Here is a 19,305-nt window from a genome sequence, read left to right on the forward strand (position 1 = left end):
GTCGATTTTTAAGCTAGATGGCAAGCTACGTGTAGAAAAAAAAGAAGCTATAGTCTGCCAAACATCAAACGTGGTGGACTCTAGCTTATGATAAGGCCACAACCTGTCGAGGAGCTAATTTTATGTCTTTTTACCTATCCATCTGAGGATTTATCTATTGCCACCCTAACCAATAATTGAGTTTTTTTTTTCATCTACAACAAAATTTACTTTATAGTCTGGGTTGCCAAGCAATCCTAGAATACATGTAAGGAAGCCTATAAGTTGGACAGAGAAAGAAACAATCAAATATATGCAGAATAAATTATCAAAAGATAATTGCGTATCTATATATACACGTGTAGACGTACGGACGCATGGTACTGTTAACCTGTAGCACTTCGTGGTTTCCTCCTTCCTATTTTCCCGTCAATCGTGCAACCTCTATTTTCCTCCCAGAAGTTTCCAGCCCCCTCCTCTCATCCATCTACACAGCCACTCGGCTCCGCGCGCGGACATGCGAGGCGGCCACGGCGTCTCCCTCTTACTCTCCTCCGGCTACGGCTCCGCTCGGAGGCCGGCTCGGGTGGCGGCACGCTCATCTCCTCTGTCCTCTCCCCCCGCGGCGGCTATGCTCAGCGGCCGGCTCGAATGGCGGCGCACGCCACCGCCTCCTCTCCTCCGGCGGTGGCTTTGCTCGGCGGCTCGCCCTCTTCTTCTCCTCCTCCGTCCCATGGCCCAAGCAGTGGCGCCGAATCAGCTAGACCGCCCTGCCGCATCACCATGGACTCCAATGTCGTCGCACCATCCTTTGCCTCAAGGGTATCACATCTCCCGTTCTGCATCTGTACGCCCATCTCCTGCCCTCCAGGTACATGTTCATAATAATGATTTGTCAATATGGATAAAATGTTACCTGCCCACCAGGTGTTTGATAGAATGCTTTTGAGACAACATTATTTTCCGCTCATAGCTCTTATTCTTTCAATAATTATAGATAAGTTATACCAAATGTATCACATATTTTCTTCCTGATAATCATTGAGGTTGCCTGGCACTGAAGTGATTATATGATTTTGTATTATCTTTTTTAGTTGTCAAATCTCTTTAGTATTCAGTACTTGGTGAATATTTTCCATTTTAGATTTCAAATCGCATCCGAGAATGATTTTAGTAGCCTTCATCTTAGTCAACAGAGCATTGAACTGGGACATCAACTTTCCAAACAGTTGTATTCTGAGGAATTTAGGATGCTCTTTCTGTGGTAATGCAATAGAACATTGAACTGAAAACATTAAAGACATTGGTCCTGTTCGTTTATCTTATGAGCCGTGCTATTTCAGCGAACGACAATGTTTTTCTCTCACAGCAAATCAGCGAACAATACTTTCAGCCATGACTTTTTAGCAAAACGAACAGGGCTATTGTCTTGTGCAGCTTTCCAAACAGTTGTGTTATATGTGATTATGATGCTCTTTCAGTACTATACAGCGTCCTGCTATCCTCTTTAACTTTACTTTGTTGTGTCGCACAACAACCTTGCTGCTATTTAGTTATGAAGTGTCTTATATGTATGAATTATGATGCATCCTTATGCTCATCTCAACAGCAACAGCAGGCTTCTATGCTTCCAGGTTGCTGATTGTTGCTGGTCATAGATTACATCCACATCTAAAGAGGTAAATCGTCGCTCATATTATGAGCTCCATGTGACTGTTCTGGCTTGATTTGTTTAGTCTATTTATGCCTTTCCCATGTGTTGGCATGTTGCCCTGTATGAAGTTCTTACTACCTAAGTTTCATGTCACTATACCGAAAGGACTTTGATGTCACCTAGAGGGGATGAATAGACGCTTCTGAAAATTAACAATAAATAAAACTTGCAGCGGATTAGTAGTGTGTGGCACTGCTGCTCTAATGTTGCAGCATTGTAGCACTGCCTCAATCAAAATGCAGCACTGACATGCCCTTGTAGATAGCTCAGCACAAGCTGTGCCTAGAACTCAAACTTGGAGATGTGCTTGGAGATGTCCAGTGGCAAGTCCACTAAGTACCTGCACTTACAAACACGCACAACCAAGTAGGTCGAGTGGAACACAAATAACGCAATTCAAACCATAAAACACAAGACACAAGATTTATCATGTGGTTTCGCTCGCCACTAAGCCTTGCCTATGTCCATGTTGTTGAGGCAGACACGAAGGGTTAGACTTTGTAACCCTTATCCTCGTTCTCAAGTCAAGAGAGTGAACTCTTGAGATAAGGGATTTCTACTAGATCAATATGGTGATTACAAACTTTTTCGTGGCTCACCACAAGCACGGGAGCTCACCGGGGTAACGCCTAGCCGTTTAGCAGGCTTCACCTCCAAGAGTAACAAATGAAGAACGAATGCTTGATGCAGCCCAACAAGTGCTCAATGATTGGCTTGCTCTTAATTGCTCTAACACTTAATCAATCACTAATTACTCACTCTCACAAAGAGAGGGATTAGAAAGAGCTCTTACAAGGCTTGGGAAGGGTTTGGAATATTTGGAGCATTAGCAGCACGGCTAGGAGGCGTGGGATGAGTATATATACTCACCCCACAAAAACTAGCCGTTATGTGCCACTGCTGCGAAAATTCGCGGCATTGCCACAGCTTTGAAAAATAGTACATGTCACCTCACGGAAAACATCATAATTTTTTACTCCGAACTTCGTTTGCAGTGATCTTGGACTTTTTGGAAAGCTTGTTTCGAGGGCTATCCAACCCAGTAGAGAACAAGCCCCAAGATCAACAAGTGCAAGTGTTGTGCTAATGTGTTTCTCTCATGTTTGTACTTGGGTTCGGTTAGTTTGAGCACTTGAGACTTGTCTATTTTTCGTATTGCATCCCCCTTGATAGTACGACATACCTGTACTAAAGATTAAGAGAATATTCAACCACTTGAGTCTTCAATGTCTTCATATGCCATTTCTTATCAATATCACTTCATAAGGGGTTATAATCATCTTTGTCTTATCTCTTCAAGCAAACATACCTTGAGCATGTGACTTGAACCATTTCCACACATATGAGTTCACCTCAATGGCTTCAAGTCACTTCCATTAATGATTTGATCATCAATATAATATGACTCCTCATAGCTTGATTAGTTCCTCGACTCAATACAAGTACTCTCTTGTTCACGTTAGCCATGGTACCTCGGTCCTTAAGCCATTGCTTGCTCTTCACCTCCGCTTAGTCTCTCGAAGCCCTTTCCTTGCTATCTTCACCTTATCAAGTCATAATCAAGTCACATCATACTAAGCATTCATTGAAAAAACATTTCTTTAATATTATGATCCTTGCTTGAATATCTTCTAGATATGAATGTTGAGATCAATTAAGCTTTAGTTTAACTTGCATAGAGACATATATGGATCAACATCAACATGGTCAAGCCAATTCATGATTCCTTATATCCTCTTCATTTTGGCTTGACACTCCTAACACTTACTTCGATCTCTATTCTTCATACCTTGATCATATTAATGCAAAGTGATTTTCCAAATCTTTATCCATACAAGCAAACCAATGTAGAGAACATCTTATATCCATTATACATTGTCTCCTTTGTCATTTCACCTTTGCTTGACATTTCCTCACTTATGCACTCTTGATTCATTCTTCAATCCTTGATCAAAGCTACTCCACTATCCAACTCTTCTTGTTCATGCAAAGCAAGCCATTATAGAGACCGATCCAAAATCATCAACTCATATCTCATTTGCTATTTGCCAAATATGCTTGCTTTCACATGATGCTATGATATTCCACAATATAAAAGCTATTTCATTGATTCCATTTGCATTGTTATCTTTTGTTTGAACTAGATTGTTTCCATAATCTTTCAATATAATAATATACAATTTGGCCTTCATTTCAACACTACTTGATATATCATCAAGTATGCCTTCTTGTTGAACCTTTGATACACTTCTCATTACACAATCCACAAGTGTATGCAATAAACTCGATTTTCTATTCAACACTTAGCAAGCTTGTTAGGCCTTTAATTATGTTGTCATTCAATTCACCAAAACCCACTAAAGGGCCAGATGCACTTACATATACTACCTTTTTTACCAAAAAAATCCATGGGTTCTATTATTTCATTGCAACATTAGGGTACAGGATGTTGTGCAAGGATAAAATATTTAACATATTTCTATTCTTCTTCCTTTTTTTGGCATCAGAGGTGAATAGCAAAATTCCTGCTATTGCAAATAATTTGTTCAGGAATAGTGCTACCACATGAAGGCAAAAGAACACACCTACCTTTCCTGTAAAAAGCTACATTACTTAATACCTAATCGTACTTTGAGTTGATCTTTGCCTTTATTTGTTACAAAAAGAAATGTTGTCATTTTGATACGTACTTTATATATTCTTTGTAAGTTTATTTCATAAATAATTTTTGGTAATCTTTGTGTCTCCCAGTTTTGAGAGCTACAAGCATCAGTTTTGTCGCAGGTGAGCACCATCTCTGTACCATGAAGAGCCCCTTTGTTGTATCGCACGCTATTCTGACCTGCCTCTTGGCTGCTGCTCGTGTTATTAGCACTGAAAAGTTCGTAGTAGGGGTTACAAACGGGCGAGAGAGGGATAGATCCCAAGTCTCTGATAGAAAGGTCAAATGGGTGCTGAGAGCTTGGTTGCTGCTTAACTATGTGTGATGTGATGTGTGATGTCTTAAAATTGATCCCCTTAGTGGGGTGTCATGCCTTCCCTTTTATAGGCCAAGGGAGGCAGGGATTACAGATGGGAGAAAGAAGAAAAACCAGAGGCAAATGAGGTCCTTCAAAGACGTCGGGTCTTCCTTTTCCTCTGTGCGAGCCCCGCTGATATGGCAGGCGGTGTTAGGGATAGCTCCACGCTGGGTGCATGTCCGCTGATCCTAATAGGGCCGTGCTGGGCGTCTGTCCGCTGATGATGCCATGTCCTGGTATTGTCAGCAAGTTGTCACGTTCCATCCCGCCCCGGTGGGCGGCGCGGTGGACCACGGTGCTGATCCACGGCCCTACGGGGAGCAGATGGTGCAGTGACCGCATGTCTGTTACTATAGGTGATGTGAGTTTCCTCCTAGACCATAGTGGTTGTCGTGTGCTTCTGTCAGGATCCGTGCCTGAGGGCAAATGGCGGCATCCACGGCGTCCACAACACTGTAAGACAAATGTCGACGCCTATAATACTGTTTGGACTTTGACATGCCCGGAAGGTCTCAAAGCGCCCTTCTAGTCATATCTTGATGGTACCTCTACGCACGTAGTTATGAAGGAGCAGCGCGTAGACGTCGGGCGAGGCGGAGCCAGCCCTCGGACGTCGGGCGAGGCGGAGCCAGTGCTCAGACGTCGGGTGAGGCAGAGCTTGCCCCCATACATTGGGCGAGGCGGAGCTAGCCCTTAGACGTCGGGCGAGGCAAAGCCAGCCCTCGGGGGTCGGGCGAGATGGAGTCTGCCCTCAGACGTCGGGCGAGGCGGATCTAGCCCTTAAATGTCGGGCGAGACGGAGCCAGCCCTCGGGGGTCGGGAGAGACGGAGTCTACCCTCAGACGTCGGGCGAGGCGGAGCCAGCCCTCGGGAGTCAACCTAAGGCGGAGTCAACCCTTGGGGGTTGGGCAAGACGGGGCCTGCGGCCACAATGCACACCAAGGCGGAGCCAACCCTCAAGGGTTAGATGAGGTAGGGCCCATAGTCTCGGTGGACGGACGAGAAGTGACCCGACAAGCAGTGTAGTCACGCTCTTGATCATGCGGATGAATCAATGTCGACGGTCATTAGCTCCTCTTCGGGTACCCTAATATTGGTCCCCGACAGGAGCCCCTAGGCGATTCAAGTAGAATTGCCTGGGGAATTTTTTACTTGCTAGCGGGTGCGCGCGAGCGCACCTGGTGGGTGTAGCCCCCGAGCCAGCGGAGGAGTAGGATACTCCTTCGGAGGGTTTTCTAAAAGAGAGGATTCTGAGAGCCCTGGCCCTCTATTGTTGCCCACGGCGTGCTCTGAAGATAGTGATTTCTTCTTCGCCAAGGTCAGGCCCCTTCGCGGGTATGGTCGTGAGATTTGGTGGTTGTTTAGCTAGATAGCTTGATTGGGGTCCCGGTATCCCATTCGTGGAGATCCGGTCATGGAAAGCCTGACTGAGATTTAATCGTGGGCTGAGATGCCCGTGGCAGTCGTGAACCTGGGCGCTGGCCGCTTGCGGGGCCTAGCTCTTTCCACCCTTTGTTGTAGGGGTGTTTGGAGCGGTTGTTGGACCCGTTGATGGGCCAACCATCGGACTCCTAGGCTTAGATGGGCCATAGATGCGCTTTTGATCCATACTCTTACTCGTAACAAGTCTCGGTCCGCCCGGGGAGGCAAAACGTCCGGCGAGTTTCCCGAAGACCTTTGAGGCCCTATCGGTGAGGGCGTGTGTCGACAGAATACCTCCTGGTCGGAGCTAAAAGGTGAATACATCCTGGTCGGAGTTACTATTCAAGTAATTTCCTTGTATGATGGAACATTGTAACGCTTGTAGGCTACCGTCATAAAGCCAAGGCACAGTTTGATGTGCTGGTGCAGGAGGCTTGGACCCAAAGGGATAACTTCGACGCTGTAGTCACCGCAATTAAACTGGTGCTCGACTGCGTCGACCTAGAACCAGCTCCTCAGCCCGTCGGCAGGCGGCAACATTCGGACACCATCATCTAGAGGTGCAAAGCAGCGTGGGAGAGTGCAATAAACATTTATGTATGTGTATAAATGTTATAAAGTGCATGTGATGCAGCTTGATTGTATTTGTGTTGAAAAATAGTTGTACTAATAGCCCTAATACAATTATACGTAGTATAAGTAGCATCTGAGCAGTTAGTTCATTACTAAGCCATATGGCCTTGGCTAGCCCATAGTCCATAACGTCGAGCACGGAGCCCGTGGACGTGTAGGAGGAACAGGCGTGACCAAAAAACCGCAGCCGACCACCCATAACGTAGAGTGTGGAGCCCGTAGCACGTGTAGGGAGAGATCAGAGACTGGGTCTTTTGCATAGAGCGCAGAGCGGAACATGTGCTGCTCGGCGGCTGGCGAAATAACTTGGAAATAGGCGTAGTATAAGTGGCGTCTGAGCAGTTAGTTCTTTACTGAGCTCTCGTCCTTGGCTAGCCCATAGTCCATAACGCCGAGCGCGGAGCCCGTGCATGTGTAGGAGGAACAGGCGTAACCAAGGAACCGTAGTCGACCACCCATAACATAGAGCGTGAAGCCCATAGCATGTGTAGGGAGAGATCGGAGACTATGTCTTTTCCATAGAGAACAGAACAAAACGTATGCTGCTCGCTGATCGGTGAAATATCTTGGAGATTTGGAGAAAAATCTTCGATGATTTGGAGAAAAACGTGGTGAAATACGTTGGCGATTTGGAGAAAACATCCTCGGCGATTTGGAGATAACGTTTTTGGTGATTTGGAGAAAACGTGTTAAGCAATTTGGAGAAACGTGCTCGGCGATTCGGAGAAAAAATGCTCGGCGATTTGGAGAAACTTGTTCGGCGAAAACATTGGAGATTTGGAGAAACATGGTCGGCGCAGTTATGGCGATTTCTTGTTGGAGTTCGTTATGGAGTAGCTGAAAGCCCGACGACCGTAAGTGGAGATTAAATCATAATGGAGAAATAATGGAGACAAATTACAGAGACCAAAACTTTATTCATCATAAAGTGGAGAGTACATATCTGGGGCATTTCAAGGATAGAAACGTATGTGGTGTTCGATGTGCCATGAGTTGGGGACATCGATTCCGTCTAAGTCACATAGGGGGAAGAGAGCTTGTGCATCCCTTTGGTTTTTTGTTTTCTATGGAGAACGAGGTCGCCAACAGCAAATGAACAACCTTTGATGTTGTGGTTGTAGTACCTCTGCAAGCCTTCTAGATATTTGGCTGTGCGGACACAAGTGATTAGGCGTTCTTCCTCGGCCTTGCCGACGTCCTCTGTTCGAATAGCTGCGGCTCGCTCTTCATCATAATTTTTCACCCTAGGTGCTCGGAAGGCAATATCCGCTGGTAGTATGGCTTCTGAGCCGTAGACCAAGAAATATGGAGACACGCCAGTGCTGCGACTAGCTTGAGTGCGCAGCCTCCAGACTACAGCTGGTAGCTCCTTGAGCCATCTGCCCGGATGTTTTTCTTCTTTCTGATATAGACTCTTTTTGAGGGCATCAAGGATCATGCCGTTCGCCCGTTCGACCTAGCCGTTGGCTCTAGGATGGGCAACGGAGACGTACTTGACGGAGATGCATTGGTCTTTGTAGAAGTCCTAAAAGTGATGGCCAGTAAATGTAGTTCTGAGGTCGGTGATGATGTTGTTTGGGAGACCAAATCTATGGATGATGTCTTTGAAGAGCTCGACTGCTTTCTTTGTAGTAGCCGAGACGAGCGATTTATACTCGATCCACTTGGAGAACTTATCAATGGTGACGTATACGTACTGGAAGCCACCTGGCGTTGGCTTAAAAGGACCAATCATGTCCAGTCCCCGGCATGCAAAGGGCCAGGAAGCTGGAATGGTCTACAACTCTTATGTCGGCACGTGTATTTGCTTGGCAAAAAATTGGCATCCTTCACAACATCGGACGAGGTCTTCTACATCGGAGATGGCCGTGGACCAGTAAAAACTAGCTCGAAAAGCTTTGCCGACCAGTGTTCTCGAGGCCGTGGGTTGCCACAGGAACCAGAGTGAATTTCGAGAAGTAACTTCACTCCGTCTTCTTGGGTGATGCATTTTTGTAGAATCTCTTTCTTGGCACTTTTCCTCATCAAGTTGCCATCCACCAGCACATAATGTTTGCTTCGACGGATTAGGCGTTCGGTTTCAGTCTTATCGGCGGGTACTTTGGCGCTGGAGAGGTACTTGTTGAACTGTCCTCTCCAATCGGCGATCGACAAAGGTACCGTAAGTACCAGCTGCTCGGTGGGGGGAACTTTCTGAATTTCCTTTTCTTCCTTAATGGATGGCACCAGAAGATCTTGAATGAAGACCCCTGGTGGAATCGCGGCGCGAGAGGAGCCCAACTTGGACAAGTGATCGGCGAGCTGATTTTGATCGCGTACCACGTGGTGGTACTCGATACCATAGAACTTCCCTTCAAGCTTCTTGATTTCGGCGCAATATACATCCATCTTCTCGCTAGAGCAAGACCAATCTTTGGTAAGCTAGTTTATGACCAACGCAGGGTCCCCCCATAAGGCGTTTGATGCCGAGCTCAACGGCGATACGGAGTCTATAGAGACATGCTTCAGATTCGGCGGCGCTGTTGGAGGCCGGAAAGTGTATCCGAAGAACGTATCAGAGTTTATCCTTGGTCGGCGTAATGAACAGAATGTCCGCACCAGCACTGTTGATGTTAAGGGCGTCGTCAAAGTACATCACCCAGTGCTCGGAGCAGGTGGCGATGATGGGCTCTTGGATCTCGGTCCACTCAGCAATAAAATCAGCAAGCGTCTAAGACTTGATCATAGGCCTGCTTCTGAATTCAATGGAGTAAGTGCCAAGCTCGACAGTCCACTTGATGATACGGCTGTTGGCCTCTTTGTTGCAGAGGATGTCCTCTAGAGGGAACTCGTTGACCACGACGATCTTGTAATACTCGAAGTTGTGGCAGAGCTTGCGAGACGTAATCAGAATGGCGTATAGCAGCTTTTGGACTTGAGGATAACGAGTCGGGCTCGTTAAGAACCTCACTGATGAAATATACCGAACGTTGCACCTTATAGGCGTGCCCAGCCTCCTCACATTCGACCGCAATTGTTGTGTTGACGATGCGAGAAGTAGCGGCAATATAGATCAGGAGAGTTTCGTCTAGCCGTGGCGCTGTCATGATCGGAGGCTTTGTTAGGAACAACTTAAGCTGCTCGAAAACTGTGTCTGCCTCTTCCGACCAGGAAAAGCGCTCAGAGGCCTTGAGGAGTTTGAAGAAAGGTAGCCCTTTTTCGTCGAGGCGCGATATGAAGTGGCTTAAGGTAGCCATGCAGCCTATAAGCTTCCGTAAATCCTTGACGCATGTTGGCCGTTTCATGTTGGTGATGGTAGAGACCTTGTCAGGATTTGGCTCGATGCCTCGTGTGCTGACAATGTAGCCCATGAGTATACTGGATGGAACTCCAAAGATGCACTTTGAAGGGTTCATCTTCCATCGGTGCCTTTTTAGGTTGGCGAACGTTTCTTCGAGATCGGCGATAAGATCATCGACGGTCTTGGACTTGACAACCACATCGTCGATGTAAGCTTCGACGTTGCAGCCAATCTGTTGATCGAGGCACATCTAGATAGCCCTTTGATAAGTCGCCCGGCGTTCTTGAGTCCGAAGGACATGGTGGTGTAGCAATACGCACCGAAGGACGTGATGAACGGCGTCTTGATCTGATCTTTTTCCTTGAGGGAGATATGGTGATAGCCAGAGTAACAGTCAAGGAAGGAGAGTGGTTTGCAGCCGGCGGTGGAGTCTACAACCTTGTCTATCCGAGGTAAACCGAAGGGGTCTTTAGGGCAGTGTTTGTTAAGATCAGTGTAATCAACGCAAATTCTCCATTCTTTATTCTTTTTTCGAACGAGAACAGGGTTTGCTAACTGAAGGGGACCATGACGCCTAAGAGGGGGGTGAATTAGGCAACTTAAAATTCTAACTCAAAACTATGGCCTCTTTTTCTAAACCTAGCAAAACTTATGCAAAAGAGAAACTATCTAAATATGCAACTACGGTTTTGCTAGTGTATTGCTATCTCTACCGCAAAAAGGAGTAATACAATCAATATAAATGCGGAAGCTAAAGAGCAAGGTAGAGATATGCAAACTCCTGTCGACGACTTTGGTATTTTTACCGAGGTATCGAGAAGCACGCAAGCTTCCCCTTAGTCCTTGTTGAAGCCTCTCGCAAGGAATCCCTCGCAAGGGCCAAGCACCTGGTCGGGAACTCCGTGGATAACCTCGGGTCTTCCCCACGCGCAAGTGGGTCGCCGACGTGCCTTCCGGCAAGCCTCTTCCGGATGCTCCCCGCCGTCTTCACTATCAAGCTTCCGGCCGAAACACCGTGAGCCTTGTTTCCTCCAGTACACGGTGGCGGTCACACTACAAACACGGTTGGTGTGATCTCGTAAGACTATAAGCCCCTTCGATGTACAACAATGGTGCGCGCAAGCACCGAGTGGTAAGAGGTATGCAAACCTCACTAAACACTAGGCCTAAACCTAGAGCAAGCGCATAAGCGGTGGTCTAATCAACCTAAGCACTTCGCACAGCACATACGCTAATCACCTAATAAAACACTAAGCACTATGTAAGTGGATAAAATGGTGTATTAACACCCTTGGTATGTTTTCTCAGCTCCACACCTGCCAAATGACCGGTTAGGGGTTGTATTTATAAGCCCCACTGAGAAAGTAGCCATTGGGGATGAAATCTCACTTTTCTGCTACTGACCGGACGCGAGAGTCGTCCCGAACGTTGGAGCCACAAACAACTGATCGGACGCTGCCAGCGTCCGGTCACTTGCCACCAGACACGTCCGGTCGCAAGTTCGTCGCTCTGGAATCTCTCTGTACTCGATCGGACGCTGTTGTCCTGTGTTCGGTCAGTTTGCTGCCAGCGTCTGGTCGCTTCTGCTGTTGTTAAGCCTCTGATCGGAGCGTCCGGTAGCTTTCCTCCAGCGTTCGGTCGCTTCTAGGAGCTTGTTTCTTTGTGATCTTACGTGTGGCTTAGTTTCTATCTTCGTGCTTGGACTTTGCTTGATATCTTGGGTTTTCTCTTATGCTCCTAAGGTCTTGCTTAAGGTGTTGATCATCGGATCATGACATCGCCTTTGTCCAAGTTACGTCTTGCATCCTATTGAACTACAAAACAATCACTTGCAAATTCATTAGTCCAATTTGGTTGTGTTGGTCATCAAACATCAAAATCCAAAGTAAATGGGCCTAGGGTCCATTTTTCCTTACAATCTCTCCCTTTTTGGTCATTGATGACAACATGACCAAAACAAGCAAATAATAAAAATTTTGAATTTAAAACCTATCTACTTGATTGGATGCAATGCAAGGGGCAAAGTTATATGATGTTAAAAGATACTACTTGTAAGACTATATAAGAACTTATCTTACCCTTGTAAATGTCCACATGTGATGTTATGGATTTAAGCCTTGCTTCCTGTAAATTCTTCCCATTACATAGGCTAATCCATAATCCACTATGCTCCCTTTCTCGGACCATTACTATAAATTAATGCTTGCTTTTGGTACTTTAAATTCTCTCCCTTTGGAATCAAACACCAAAAAGGAAGACATTAGTAGCACAAGGGAGGGGCAAATTTATGATCCTTTGTGTGTAGAGTGAAATAGATCACGAAATTTGACTCACATTATATAGATTAAGCTCCCCCTAAATATATGCATACATATGGTAGAAAAGCAAGGCATATGCATATATGGCAAAGTATTGCACAAGGGAATTTAATCTATATAATGTACGGAGAAAGCATATAAATATCAAAATGAAATCAACATGATGATATTGGTTTAGAAGTACCACATGTAGAAATCAATTTGATTTCTACCACTTGCAATCGGTGGTGGATATTTAAAGTATGATGCTTAACTCCGGGGACTCCATTTTCCTTGCAATGAGATTACTACACACATGATAAGCTTGAAAAGGTGTTAGTCTCAAAGCATCCAACTTGTAGAGTAACCTCCCCCTAAATTTGTGCACACAAGTATGGAATACTTTGTACGAAACATGCACATTGATTTTAGAATAAAAAATATCACTTGAAAGATGACATCACATGAATGTGAGTCATTTTTAAGGCGATATTCGGGAGAAATTATCTACAATTTGAACTTTGGCACATATTACATGAACAATTGAAGGACAAGCTATGTGCCGTGCTCCTAAATAATTTTAAACCATGTAGGTTTGCTTCAAGGGTTAAGAATGAAACCGAGCAATCCTACCATATGAAATACCTAGTGTATGCATGACAAAATATATAAGAATGCAAATGCAAACCTAGGCATGAATGGTAACTAGATGCTAAAAGATACCAATTGTAAGAAAATTTAAATCTAATACACATTGAAGTAAATTGAATCTAGTTACCTAACATGGGAAGGGGAATTTGGGTTCATAGTATTCGCTAACCCACTTGGCAATGATTTTGTCCATCATGATGCACCCCATGAAATCACCCATACTTTGCAAGTCTCCAAATTCATCGAGAGTCCATAGGACTTCTTACTTCCTATCGGGTACCATGAAACGGGGTACCCCGAGCGCATACCAAAAGAATCACTTAAACGCCATAAAAAACAAAGCCAAAGGATAAGCCATTTGTTAAACCCTGGCCTCGCCCGAACCCACCGGCTCTCCGCCTCGCTCTTGGCCTCATACACGAGGCCTTGGCGGCCTGCAAAATCTCCGCCTCGCGCGAGGCCTCACGCTGGGGGCCTCGACAGGGAACCGATTCTCCGTCTCGCCCGAGGCCCACGCGTAAAGCCTCGGACAAGATGTCGATTCTCCGTCTCGCTCGAAGCCAGCTCGACAATGACCCGTCGCTTCCACCACGGCCAGTATCCCCGATAGCGCGTCGTGTTCCATTAATGCGCCAACCACTCCCGCAATATCAGCCAGACGATGGCTCGACACTGTGGAGCGGTCGACAAGACGGGAAGTCATGTCTATGCCATACCGTCCTAGACCGGGCGCAGCGGGGATTACCGGCCACTGTGCTCTAGTGTTGTGCCCATGGTCAGCGCCTGCACTACACTGTGCCACCTAACCCCCGCCCCAGGGATAACGCGGCATGGGGGTCAAGTCCAAGACACCAAAGCCTCAGAATCAGCGTATGTCACCAACTACTCCCTCCAAGCCTCGGCAATCCACTTCAGGGTCTCGGCAATTCCAGGATTCACGTCTGCCGAGCCTCCCACGATGGCTCGGTCTCGGCACCAACTGAGCCTCAGCTTCCCGCGCAGTCAACACACGATGACCAACACGCCGACTTCCGCGCCCACTTTGAGATAGCACTGGAGCTTCCATGACACACAGGATCGGATGTGACCGGCACGTCGCCCCAGTACTTCAAGGACAGACCACACCGTTGGCCATGTCGCCATAGGAACAGGCTACAGGGCTCGGACACGCCGCCTCCGTCCGCACGACGCCGTGTAACTAGCAAATGTATTACCCTTGTCCCCCCTCCAACTATAAAAGGGAGGGACCAGGGCCGTTTCGAGGGGGGACACGGGCGATTAGATCTAGACTCGCGCAAACACACTCACTCAATTCACGCACACTCTCCCGCGGCCTGAGAGCAACGTCTCAAGCAACCTGCACCGCTCCACGCCGAGACCTGGGACTAGCTCACTCTCTCACCCAGCTTGTAACCCCCTACTACAAGCACTTCGATGCAAAGAATACAAGATCGATCTCTCAGACTAGACGTAGGGCACCGATTGCCCGAACTAGTATAAACCTTGTGTCTCTTTGCATCACCATCCGGGATTGGGTACACGCAGTACAAAATTACTAGTTGGTTGAGGACCCCCCCCCCGGTCCGAAACATCGACACCAAGCGTCGAGCTGGGACTTTCGAGCCTGCGGAGGCCGTCAAACTCGTCCCAGTCGACCCTGCGTGCCTCGACGACCGGGCGCTGAGGATCAGCGCCACTCTCGACATCAAATAGGAAGCCATGCTCGTCGACCTTCTCCATGCTAATGCCGATATGTTCGCGTGGAGTCCCTCGGACATGCCGGGCAAACCGAGGGAGGTCACTGAGCACGCCTTGGACATCTAGGCCGGCTCTAGGCTGGTGAAGCAGCGCCTACGTCGATTCGATGAGGAAAAACACAGGACCATTGGCGAGGAGTTGCAGAAGCTCTTGGCGGCCGGATTCATCAAGGAGGTATTCCATCCAAAGTGGTTAGCTAACCCTATGTTGGTCAAGAAGAAAAATGGGAAGTGGAGGACGTGTGTAGATTACACCAGTTTGAATAAAGCCTGTCCAAAAGTCCCCTTCCCATTACCCTAAATCGATCAAATCGTTGACTCCACTGTGGGATGTGAGACTCTATCTTTCCTTGATGCGTACTCCGGTTACCATCAAATCAAGATGAAAGAGTCCAACCAGCTTGCGACTTCTTTTATCACACTGTTCGGCATGTACTGCTACGTGACTATGCCTTTCGGCCTCAGAAACGCAGGAGCCACATACCAGCGGTGCATGACCTAGGTTTTTGGTGAGCACATTGGGCGAACCGTCGAGGCCTATGTGGATGACATCGTGGTCAAGACTAGAAAGGCCGGGGATCTCGTCGATGACCTGGAGATAGCCTTCAAATGCCTCAGAGAAAAGGGCATCAAGCTCAACCCCGAGAAGTGTGTGTTCGGGGTTCCCCGAGGCATGCTCTTAGGGTTCATAGTCTCAGAACGTGGCATCGAGGCCAACCCGGAGAAGGTATCGGCCATAACCAGCATGGGACCAATCCGAGACCTCAAGAGAGTGCAGAGGATCATGGGATGCCTTGCGGCCCTGAGCCGCTTCATCTCGCGCCTCGGCGAAAAAGGCTTGCCTCTGTACCGCCTCTTGAGAAAATCCGAATGCTTTTCTTGGACCCCCGAGGCCGAAGAAGCCCTCGACAGGCTCAAAGCACTGCTCACCAATCCACCCGTCCTGGTACCGCCGGCCAGGGACGAGGCCCTCTTACTCTACATCGCTGCAACGACCCAAGTGGTTAGCGCTACCGTAGCGGTAGAGAGGCAGGAAGAAGGGCATGCTCTACCCATCCAATGACCTGTTTACTTCATCAGCGAAGTGCTCTCCGAGACCAAAACACGCTACCCCCACATCCAGAAGCTGGTCTACGCCGTAGTCCCGGCCCGGCGCAAGCTGCGTCACTACTTCGAGTCCTACCTAGTGACCGTGGTATCGTCTTTCCCCTTGGGAGAGATAGTCCATAACCAGAAGGCCTCGGGCAGGATAGCCAAGTGGGTCGTCGAGCTTATGGGGGAAGCCTTGACTTTTGTGCCTCGGAAAGCGATTAAGTCTCAGGTCTTGGCTGATTTTGTGGCTGAGTGGACTGACACCCAACTGCCACCTGCTCAAATTCAGACAGAATGCTGGACCATGTACTTCAACGGGTCTCTAACGAAGACCAGGGCAGGCGCGGGTCTGCTCTTCATCTCGCCCCTCGGAGTACACATGCGCTACGTGGTGCGGCTCCACTTTGCCGCCTCCAACAACGCGGCCGAGTACGAGGCCCTCGTCAATGGCTTGCAAGTCGCCATCGAACTTGGGGTACGGCGTCTCGACATCCGGGGCGACTTGCAGCTCGTCGTTGATCAAGTCATGAAGGAGTCGAACTGCCTCGACCCCAAAATGGAGGCATACTGCAAGTTGGTACATCGCCTAGAAGACAAGTTTGACGGTCTCGAACTCAACCACATCGCGCGGAAGTACAACGAGGCCGCTGATGAACTAGCAAAGATGGCCTCGACACGTGCTCCGGTCCCCTCAAACGTCTTTGCTAGGGACCTCCACAAACCTTCCATTGACTACGCCTCGGCAGCAGAGGAGGGCCCACCGGTCAAACCCACGACGGGGCTCGACGCCCCCTTTGCCGCCGAGACTCCTTTGGCCGAGCCTGAGGTCATGGAAGTCGACGCAGAGCCTCCCCAGACCAACCAGGACACAGACTAGCGAGTCCCGTTCCTTGATTGGCTCGCTTAGGGAAAGCTTCCTAGTGACAGGACCAAAGCCCGACGGCTTGCGTGGCAAGCCAAAACTTACGTCCTCTACAATGGCGAATTGTACAGGTGAAGTCCCTCCGGTGTCCTCGAACGATGCATCACCATCGAGGCAGGCCAAGCCCTGCTTTGGGACTTGCACGCAGGGGCCTATGGGCACCATGCGGCGCCTCAGACGCTCGTCGGAAATGCTTTCCGCCAAGGGTTCTACTGGCCGACGGCGGTTGCCGACGCCACCAAGCTAGTACGCTCCTGCGAGGGATGCCAGTACTATGCAATTGTGTGTGCCAAAGGGTTGAGTAGGAACCTAGCTACGCGCCGAACCCTCCCATTACTGCTGCCAGCCGGTGTCCAGCCCCAATTTGACGATTCCTTCACCGTCGGCCATCTTAAGACCCTGCGGTAGCACCCATCTAATTCACCTTACCCCATCCACCTCCGTCCAATTAGTTGGCACTGTGTCTTCGACCTATTCCCCTCTATTCCGTGCGCACCCATATTTGCCCGGCTATTGCCTGACCATCATTGCTGACGCAATCGTGCCACCGTGGCCATCGCTATGTTTACCGTGCACGCATGGCCGGACTCACTCGGCCTGTCTCTGATCAGCCCACCACGTCTGGTTGGTTCGGGGTGAGTCTCTGATGCCCATTCTTGAGCTCGTTCACGTTGTCTATGCCTTGGCTTACAGGAACGTGGCCGCTGTCGTAGGAAGGAGTCCGCCACCGTGGAGGGAGCTTAGGACAACATCTCCATTCACTGCTTCGCCGCCCAACACTTTGAGTTTGCGCCTAGGTGAGCATCGGCTCGATATTAGGGGCGGGGAGGGGATGGTCTGGCCGGCGTAACCGCCCTGTGCCAGCGTCGCCATGCAGGTGTGTGTGCGGGTGCTAGAGGGTTTCATCATTGCGAAGACAGGTTGTTCTGAGGGCCTATCTACGAAGTAGCTGACAATAGGAATAGTGCCATGGGTCTCAAGGCGATTCGTCGGTAGGGCAGGGCCGTTTTCGCAAAATAGCCAAAGCGCGCGGGCCTCCCCGTCGCGGGCCATCGTCGCGTGGATGGGCCACGCCGGTACGTCGCGTGCGCGTGCGTTGCATCGGGCTGGGCCGAGCCGCTCGCACAGTGGGCCGCGTGGGTGGAATTCGGTTTTTCAATTTCCAGTGAAATTATGAATGTTTATTCAATTTAGTTGAGCTAAACTTTGAAAAATAATAGTAAATTCTATAGATGCCCAAAAATAGTGAAACAAAATTCGTTAGATTCGCAAAAATGTATCTATCTGTTGGTATAGTTAGTTTACAGTTATCTATGGTAATGATAGATGCATAAATTCAAATTAGAAAGCTTAGTATTATTTAGCTTAATATTTGTAGGAATTTTTGTGGCAAATCAGTGATAGCTTTAGCCATGAAATTTTTACAGTAGGTTTATTAGATTATTATGTACTCACTGTCGTGGGTTTGGGCGTAGGGAAGACTTGTTGCTCTCTTGTCGTGGGTTTTGGCTCTTTTTGGACCGACTGATTGGAGACGGGGATGGTGGAGGTCCTTGCACCGCACTAAGTCTAGGACTCAGGAGCGAGGGCTTAGAGTCTAAGTTTGGATGGGGACCTGGACCCCATGACAGGAGGGTAATGGGTTGATCCTACTTGTGCCTGGGGTAGAAGCGGGGCATGTGTTTTTGGGGTACCTAGCTGTGGGCATTGATTCGCGAATTGCCGGCGTTCTGGTATGTCTTGTCTACGGTCTAGCACCGTAGTAAGAACTAAAAGATAAAAGGTGATGAAATAGAACTGATTGTTCAACTCTTGCTTGAAAGTAGATTAGGTGCTTATATAGAATGACTAGATAATAAATTAATCATGGCTCCTAATAATAACATAAATAAGGACTCACTATTAGTATTGCTTTTTGTAAAAAGGAAACCCAGCAAACTATAATGCTTTGCATATCTCTTGGAGTCAGGAAATTATTCCCACTAGTCGGATAAGTCTTGCGAGTACATTGTGCACTCAGGGTTTATTTACTCCTGTTGCAGGTTAACTTGAGGAGTACCATTGTGTGGAGGATTCTTCTAGTCAGCATAGACGGATTCTTGTTTTTTATCGCTAGATGTTTATTTTTATTTCGCTGTTTAATATTCCGCACTGACTTTGGAAATGTAATAATGTAATTTGAAGAACTCTAGATGTATGAAATTGATTTAAGTATTGTAACTTATTCTCATTATTGGATCCTTGGCGAAAAATATGGATTTTTCGGGCTCTCCCTTGGGGTGAGCCCGATGGAAACAGTCATTGTAGCTTACTTACGGGGTGCTTAGTGTCTGGTGGAAGGCGAGCGCCTCCGTAAGTGCTTTATTTCGTGTGGTTCTGCCATAGTTGGTATCAGAGCCAATAATGGGTTACGAGTTTCATCACTCTTTTCTAAAACTTAAAAATTTGATCAACAAAAATTTTGTGAAAAATAGGATGCGCTAAAGTTTTGTAAATTGGTATAAGCCCTATCAATATGGTCTATCTAGGATAGCGGCA

General features: G+C 47.8%; 1 protein-coding gene across 2 annotated transcripts; it reads left to right on the forward strand.

The window, feature by feature from the left end:
* The first annotated feature begins 433 nt into the window (after positions 1–433).
* Positions 434–19,005, forward strand: LOC136452289 (uncharacterized). Of its 2 annotated transcripts, XM_066452910.1 has the most exons (4): positions 434–850; positions 1,589–1,658; positions 4,445–4,477; positions 18,810–19,005. In XM_066452910.1, the coding sequence occupies exons 1-4, from the start codon at positions 631–633 to the stop codon at positions 18,817–18,819; spliced, it is 333 nt and encodes a 110-aa protein (XP_066309007.1). In that variant the 5' UTR covers positions 434–630; the 3' UTR covers positions 18,820–19,005. The 2 variants fall into 2 exon arrangements, with proteins under 2 accessions (XP_066309007.1, XP_066309008.1); XM_066452911.1 differs by lacking the exon at positions 4,445–4,477.
* The last annotated feature ends 300 nt before the right edge of the window (positions 19,006–19,305 follow it).

Source organism: Miscanthus floridulus, chromosome 5 (assembly GCF_019320115.1).
Source record: "Miscanthus floridulus cultivar M001 chromosome 5, ASM1932011v1, whole genome shotgun sequence".
Classification (NCBI taxonomy): Eukaryota; Viridiplantae; Streptophyta; class Magnoliopsida; order Poales; family Poaceae; genus Miscanthus; species Miscanthus floridulus.

What these genes read in the sequence shown, in the direction of transcription:
- LOC136452289 (XM_066452910.1), top strand. Translation starts at nt 631, where the DNA reads ATGGCGGCGCACGCCACCGCCTCCTCTCCTCCGGCGGTGGCTTTGCTC. An exon ending in GCCCATCTCCTGCCCTCCAG is followed by an intron (nt 851 to 1,588) that starts GTACATGTTCAT and finishes TCATCTCAACAG; the next exon opens with CAACAGCAGGCTTCTATGCT. An exon ending in TTACATCCACATCTAAAGAG is followed by an intron (nt 1,659 to 4,444) that starts GTAAATCGTCGC and finishes TGTGTCTCCCAG; the next exon opens with TTTTGAGAGCTACAAGCATC.